The 8,417-nt window shown below is 40.2% G+C and overlaps 1 protein-coding gene across 1 annotated transcript; it reads right to left on the reverse strand.

Moving 5' to 3' along the window:
* Positions 1–6,040: 6,040 nt before the first annotated feature.
* KIF2B (kinesin family member 2B) lies at positions 6,041–7,999 on the reverse strand. The gene has a single exon (XM_043962890.1). The coding sequence runs from the start codon at positions 7,994–7,996 to the stop codon at positions 6,041–6,043; it is 1,956 nt and encodes a 651-aa protein (XP_043818825.1). The 5' UTR covers positions 7,997–7,999.
* Positions 8,000–8,417: the final 418 nt, after the last annotated feature.

Below are 8,417 nucleotides of genomic sequence, written 5' to 3' on the forward strand. Positions count from 1 at the left end.
ATTTAAAATAAGTGTAGACAATATAAAATACTTGGGAGTCTACCTACCAAGGCAAACACAGGAAGTATATGAACAAAACACTTTTCACACAAATAAAATGAGATCTAAACAAATGGAAAAACATAAATTGCTTATGGGTAGGCTATACTAATATAGTAAAAATGACAATTCTACCCAAATTAATTTACTTATTCAGTATCATACCAATCAAACTACCAAAAAAGTATTTCATAGTGCTAGAAAAAATATTAACAACATTCATATGAAAGAACAAAAGGTCAATAATATCAAGGAAATGAGTGAAAAAAATGCAAAGGAAGGTGGCCTATCTATACCATATCTAAAACTATATTATAAAGCAGCAATCATCAAAACTATTTGGTACTGGCTAAAATATAGAGAGGAGGATCAGTGGAATGGGTTACACATGAAACAGCAGTAAATGAATATAGCAATCTCCTGTTTGATAAAACCAAAGACTCTAGCCTCCAGGATAAAAACTCACTATTTGGCAAAAACTGCTGGGAAACCTAGAAAATAGTATGGCAGAAACTAAGCATAGACCAACATCTTACATCATATACCAAAGTAAAATAATGTCTCAAATCAAATTTTGGAGCAGCAGAGTCAACAAAAAGCCAGGGTGAGAAATTTCTCCATCCTAAAAAAACTTTAAGATGTCAGTAGAAGTATAGGACATTCAAGCATTCATCAAAAGACCAGAGCTGAATAAAAAAATAAAATAAAATTGACATTCAAACACAAAACTCAAGAAAAGCATAAAAAGTTAAACCTAAAAGAGCAATATCATAAGGGACTCAATAAAGTTAAACTGTTTACATTCTTTTATGAGAAGATGATACGTGTAACTCCTAACAACTTTATCCTTAATAGGGAAGTTAAAAGGAGTTTACATAGACAGAGGGCATGGGTGTGAGTTAATTATATTGAAATCATATAAAAAAATGAAGGTGTAAGAAAGAGGGATGCATTGGGAGAAGGGGGAAGGGAGAGGTAGAATGGGGAAAAATTTCCCGCATAAAAGAGACATGAAAATAAGAGCTTTTATAGTGGAGAGGAAATCTGGGGTAGAGAAGGGCAATGGTTAAAACTTATTCTCATTGGAATTTGTTCCAAGAGTTAGTCTATACATACTCTGTTGTGTATAAAAATTTAATTTACCCAACAGGAAAATAGAAGGGGAAGGGGATATGATAAAAATGAGGGTAATTATAGGCGGAGGGCCAATCAAGGGAGGCAATAGTTAAAAGCAAAATAAGTTTTTGTGGAGAGACAGAATAAAAAAAGAGAGAGAAAATGAAAGAAAGGAGAATGGGATGCAAGAAAATACACAGTAACCATAACTATGAATGTGAATGGAATGAGCTCACTCATAAAACAGAAGCAGGTAGCAGAATGGATTATAAACCAGAACCCAACAATATTTTCTTCACAAGAGACACACTTGAAACAGAGAGACACATAGAATTAAATAAAAGGACTAGAGCAGAATCTAATATGCTTCAGCTAAAGTAAAAAAGTCAGGGGTAGTAAAAAGTTAAAACAGGGCCAATTAAAAAAAATAATAATGGTAATTTCATTTCCCCAAAAGGTACCATAGAAATGCAATATGTATGTGTGTATATACACACGTGTATTTGTGTATGCATATGTGACATATGTATGTACATACATGTACACATATGCATATACATATACATATATATGTATGTGTATACATATTTTAAATAACTTTATAGCAAGTTTCTCTGATAAAATTTCATTTCTTAAATATATACTGACTATAGAACTGATTCAAATTTATAAAATAATAGATTTTCTACAATTGATTAATAGTCAAAAATATAAACAGTTTTCAGAAGAAATCAAAGCTATCTGTAGTCATATTAAAAAAATGTTGGGGCAGCTAGGTGGAGCATGAGGCAACTAGGTAGAGCAGGGGCAGCTAGGTGGAGCAGTGGATAAAGCACTGGCCCTGGATTCAGGAGGTCCTGAGTTCAAATCCAGCCTCAGACACTTGACACTTATTAGTTGTGTGACCTTGGGCAAGTCACTTAACCCTCATTCCCGCCCCCCCCCCAAATGCTCTAAACCACTATGGATCAGTGAAATGCAAATTAAAACATCTATGAGTAACACCTCACACTTATCACAAATGACAAATGCTGGAAGGAAAAATAGGTACAATAATGAATTGGTGATAAATGTGATAAAATAATGGAATTTGGCAGATGCTCAGGGGTCCCACCTGATTGATCTAGCATTGTTTGAGAAACCGACTAAGTACCTACTTGAGATGATTAGATATAGGCCACACCTGGCCTGCCCTGAGTGATCTATATTGCTGACATCACCAGGGGGACCAATCTCAGCCTTGCAACTTGAAGGACCTCCCTTTTGGGGGAGGGAGAAAAAAACATAGAAAAGAGAACGCTGAGGCTGGGAGCTCTTTTATCCTGTTGGTGAGCTTCTGAGAGCAGACTCTTAGGAGGGCAGCTAGGTGGTACAGTGGATAAAGTACTGCCCCTGGAGGCAGGAGGGCCTGAGTTCAGATCTGGACTCAGACATTTGACACTTAGTATCTGTGTGACCTTGGGCAAGTCACTTAAACCTTGTAGACCTGTAAAATAAATTAAATAAAACAAAATGTTTTAATGTTAACCATGAAAAAACTTGGCTATACTTTTTTTTTTTTTTAAGTGAGGCAATTAGGGTTAAGTGACTTGCCCAGGGTCACTCAGCTAGTTAAGTGTTAAGTGTCTGAGGCAGGATTTAAACTCAGGTACTCCTGACTCCAGGGTCAGTGCTCTATCTACTGTGCCACCTAGCTGCCCCTTGGCTATACTTTGATGAAAAAATGCTAATCATCTCCAGAGAGAGAACTAATGAACTGTGAGTGCAAATTGAAGTATAATTTTCTCCCTTTATTCTTCTTGCTTTATTTTGAGATGTGGCTAATATGGAAATATGTTTTGCATGGTATCAAATGTATAATTAATATCATATTACTTGCTTTTTAGTGAGTAGGGTAGGCAGTGGGATGGAGGTAGAGTACTTGAAACTCAAAAATTTAAAAAGAATGTTATATATATATATATATAATAACAAATAATAATAACATAATATCATAACAAAAAGACTAGAAAGGTACAAGAAGGTTTGATTATGAAGGACTTCAAATGCTTTTGTATTTGATCCTGTAGGCAATTGGAAATCACTAGTTTACTGAGTGTAGTGTATGTGTGTGACATAATTGGATTGCACTTTAGGAATATCACTTTAGTGGCTGAATGGAAAATGGATTAAAATGGGAGAGACAAAACAGGTAGACTCACCAGCAGGCTATTGCAGTAATCCAGGTATGTGGTGATAAGAATCTGCACTTGAGTGGTAGAAGTGTCAGGAGAGTGAAGGGGATATATTTGAGAGATATTGCAAAAGTAAAATCAATAGGTCCTGGCCATATATTAAATAGGGGGATAATGGTGAAAGATGGTGAGGAATACAGAATGAGTCCTAGATTGCAAGCCTGGGGGAATGGGAGGATAGTGTTGCCCTTTACAGTGATAGGGAACATGGAGAAGGGGCAGGGTTTAGGGAAAAAGATAATTCCTTGGACATACTGAGTTTAAGATATCTACTGAACATCCAGTTTAGGACAGCTAGGTGACACACTGGATAGATCACTGGCCCTGGAGTTTGGAGGACCTCAGTTCAAATCTGAATTCAGACACTTACTAGCTACATGACCCTGAGCAAGTTACTAAACCCTCATTGCCCCCCCCAAAAAAAATTAAAAAGAAAATCAGAGGCAGGGTCCAGATTTATGATTTTATTCCTAGGGTGGGAACTATTTTTACTGATGCAGAGTATCAGCATGCTAGTAACTTATATTGACTTAGAAATTTGCCGCTGGCACTGAATGACTTGCACACAGTCCCAAAGCTAGATGTGTCAGAGGTTTAACTTGAACACAGGACTTCTGGAATCCTTGCTGGCCTATGGTTCACTATATCCTAGCTTTTTAAACTGTGGGTCACAACCCCATATGAGGCAACATAACTGAATGTGAGGGGCCATGTAAAACTTGGCAACAATAAAAGGTTATGTATACCTATTTTATATATCGATATGCCTGGGATCATGAAAAAAAATTCTCAGGCAAAAAGGGGCACAAGTGGAAAAAGTTTAAGAAGCCCTGAACTACATCATTGTCTCTCAAATTCAAAACATTTCTTAATAAAGACAAGAATTCATGTCATTGTTATTTTATTGTGACAGCTCTTAACTCTATGATTATGAAAGATATAGAGGACAACTGACAACAAGGTCCCTCTGAGTTGGTTGAGTATTTGCAACTCAGCCACTAGCTCTATATCATGTCCCACTTTGATAACTGAGATTTTCTTTTCCCTGTTCAAATTTTGATGAAAGGAAGCCTCTTCCAGCAATCACACAAACAGAATACTAGAGAGGGAATATGATAGGACAGAATCAGCAACATTTTACCATCAACAAAGTTCTTGCTTATATAACACCAAAAACCTTTCTCCTCCAATATGTTACTCCAGGGAGCTTGGTAGTTCTAAGGATTTTTTAGAAATTCACTCAAAATTCCTTGCTTTTAGAAATTCTCTTGGAAAGTTGTTTTTTTCCCCCCATTCATAATAAGAACTCATGTTTATATAGCATCTTAGAGTTTACAAAGTAGTTGCAAGCAGTAGCTGTTTGGATCCTCACCAACAGCCTTCAATTTCCCCCATTCTACAGGTGAGGAATTTTATATTCTCCACAGAGGCTAAGAACTCTCAAGTGACTTTTACATTGGTACACAGTAACAGAGCTAGGACTCAGAGGCAGAGACTGAACTTACATCTAGAACTACTGACCTCATATCCAGTCTGCTTCCCATCACAGCAACATGCATTTACTGAATTAGAAAAAAAAATTGAGAGTAATAGATACTGCTGTGTAATGTATCTCTTTCTTCTAGGTCTGAGGTGTCAAAAATACAACTAGTAGGTTGCGGGCAGTCCACAACATTCCAGCGCAACAGGAACTAAATTAAATGTAATCAGAAAATATTTAACAATGACAACAAAAACCCCATAAAGCAGAGATAATATCAATGTGTGGTTTTCTAGGTAAACATGTCCTGGAGTAATCCTTACATATGGTTTAGTGACCTCTGTTTGATAACACTGCTTTAGACATGCTCTAGAATGTCAAGGCTCTCTTACATGTGATGCCTCAAACTGAATACATATATTAAAAAAATCTATTCTAGTGTGTACACTCATTTGTTTTTATGTTCATTTCCACCCCAAATCTCACATTCTACAGGAAGTTTCCTTTTTTTTTTTTTTTTTTTTTTTTTAGTGAGGCAATTGGGGTTAAGTGACTTGTCCAGGGTCACACAGCTAGTTAAGTATTAAGTGTCTGAGGCCGGATTTGAACTCAGGTACTCCTGACCCCAGGGCCCGTGCTCTATCCACTGCGCCATCAAGCTGCCCCTAGGAAGTTTCCTTAACCTCTCTTAATTACATTTTCCATATTTGAATTATTTCCCATTTATCCTATATACAGCTTGCTTTGTATATATTTCTTTGAATATTATCTCTCCCATTAGATTGTAAGCTCCTTGAGGGCAGGGCCTGTCTTTTGCCTCTTTCTGTATCCCTAGCACTTAGCACACAGTCCTGACACATAGTAGACGCTTAAAATGTTTAATGAATTGAATTAAATTGGAAACCCCTTTGAATTACCAACATTCTCTCCTTCCCCAAAAACCCCATGGACTCCAAGTTACAAAACCCTTCCCTGTTTCCCAAAAGAAATACAATGCATAGGAAGAAAGAAGAATACATTGATGACAGGCATAATTTAAGAGATTTTAAGCTTTCAAGTAGAAGGGTGTTTACATTAAAGACTATTTGGACCTTTTTTTCACACGTTAGATAGTTAGAAATTGCAGCACTGCATCCATCATTTCAAAACTGTACTTGTGACACTGGTTTTCTCAATTGCCAGGCTTTTCCTTCTGGAGGCTTTCCCGAAATAATTTCACCCTTCCTTGGATTTCTTTCAGAGAAACAATTTTCTGCTCCAAGATGGACTCTAACTGGGCAGCACAGAAATCCACATCATAGCTTATTCCATCTGCCATCTCTAAAAAAGCTCTGAGCCACTGACTGGATTCATTGTATGATACTGAATTTTTTTGGTCTGATTTTGAAGATCTGATGGGCTCTTCATCTTCCTCATCCTCTTCTTCCTCACTCTGTAAAAATATTTTATAATCACTCTGCTCCTGGTTTCCTGCCGGAGTCACCATGTGTTTATCTAATAGCCTTGACTCCTGATGCCCACATGGATGCAGATAGCCTAAGAGCCTGGCATCAAGAGTTAATTCCTTCACTCTGTTTGCATACCTTAAAGTATTGAGTGTGTTTTCACAAGAACTCAGTCCTGGAGAGATTGTAGCAATCATACAGGTGGAAGAGTTCTGGCCTATAAATGAGTCCCTAAGCACCTGTGTCAGTTTACTGGCTCTGAATGGGGTGTGAGACTTATTTTGTCCCAATGCCCTTATACACTCTTTGAGTGCTAAGAGACTTTTGTTTATCTCTGCCCCTTCTAGCTGTCTCTGCCTGCTGGTTCTGCATGTGTCCGCTCCTCTTTCATTCCCAGCGAGGTCAATGAGGGAAAACTTTCCATATAATTTCCCTCTTCTTTTAAGGATGATCTGAAACACAGCATGACTCCGAGAAGAGTGAGCATTGACAGATGTCTGGCCTGAAGTCCGGTAGCTGCTGCCTAACTCAATGAGATTTAGCACATCTTCTACACAACACACTTCCTGTTCCTGCAGTCCCAAAACCTGGATTTGTTGCTTGGCATCCTCAAGGACCTTGAGTTTCTTCTTCCAGTTCAGTAAATCATAGACTTTGCCCCCATAAATCTCAAAAAATGTCCCATAGACTTTTAGGTCCAACTTCTCATAAGTGGGTTTCTTGAGCATTAAGAAGACATCCTCAGCCACTAAAGCATAGATGCCTTTGGAACAGTCTTGCTTTCTTCCAGAAATATTCCCTCCCATAGTATGTGTTTTACCACTGCCCGTCTGACCATAAGCAAAGCAAGTGGCCATACCCTTTTGGAAAATATTCTCCACCAGCGGCTGGGCAGTGAATCGGTACACAAATTCATTGGAGGCAGTGTCATCGAAAGCATGGTCGAAGCGGAAGGTGTGGTTTTCAAGATAGCGGGTCAGATCCACCTTCTGCTTGGACTCATGCACCATGACCACGTTCCTAGTGGGGATGGTAATGATGTCCAAGTCTTTCAACAGGGTCTCTTGCTCATTGAGCGGCCTCTTTCGTACGCAGACACAGATTCGGTGGTCGTCTGTGGTTTCTGAGCTGAGCATCTTGGAGTAGTCCATTTGCCTTCGGTATTCCTGAATCATACACATGATCTCGTAGTTGGGACTAGCCACGTTGACATTGAGGGCTTTCTTGGCCTGAAATTCCAGCAGCTGCTGCCTCCGCTTCTCCCTCTGCTTCTGTAGTTTCTCGATCTCCCTTAGGCAGTGTGACTTTCTCTGCTTCACCAGGATAGGCTCACTGAAGGTCATTGCATTGTCCCCTGAAGCCGTGTCGTTCTTCTGAGGGTGCGCCACCCAATGGTTTGACAAGGTATTGTTGGCCTTGGCGGAATAGAGCACCGACAAGGGCAGAGGAGACTGGATTCTACAGGACTGGGGGTATTCTGGAGTGGCCAGTCCGGGGTTCAGCAGGAACACCGTGGCTAGATCGACCTTCTTGCCCTTGTTGGTGCCCTTCTCGACCCACTCCACCATCATGGTGTTGTTACTCTTGTTGACCGAAGCGACGACCGCAGGGTGGACCCTCCCGTCACTCCTCCTGATGTTTAAGGAGATGCCGATGGGAATCGATCCAAAGTGTGGACTCATGCGTTTCAGACACGTAGAGCCAGGTGAAACGTAGAAAGACAACTGGCTGGCCGTGGTGGATGGTGGGGAGACTTGGACCCAGGGTCGAACTGCCACAGCACGGGTGCTGGAAGTGGGGCAGGCAGGATCTGAATCAGCGCCAGAGAGTTGGAGGGCCCTTTAGGAGGGTGCTGCTGTGTGAATGGGGGAGCAGGGCGCTGGACTGGCCAGGTGTGCAGCAACTGGCGTCACAATGAGGGCGGGGAGGCTCAAGTGCCCAGGTGTGCTTCGCTCCTGGTCCTGGGAGATATATCCAGAACCCAGGGTCTAGGAGCTGAAGGAAGCCCTAGAGCTCAGGGCTGCGCCAGTGCCTGAACAGGAGGCAGAGAGCAAGTGCTCAGTAATCTCCTGAAGACCTCCCCTAGCCCAGTCTGTCCAGAGC

The sequence above is a fragment of the Dromiciops gliroides genome, chromosome 4 (genome assembly GCF_019393635.1).
Source record: "Dromiciops gliroides isolate mDroGli1 chromosome 4, mDroGli1.pri, whole genome shotgun sequence".
Taxonomy (NCBI): domain Eukaryota; kingdom Metazoa; phylum Chordata; class Mammalia; order Microbiotheria; family Microbiotheriidae; genus Dromiciops; species Dromiciops gliroides.

Excerpts from the sequence above, each read along its gene's own strand:
- KIF2B (XM_043962890.1), bottom strand. The coding sequence starts at position 7,996 with ATGAGTCCACACTTTGGATCGATTCCCATCGGCATCTCCTTAAACATC.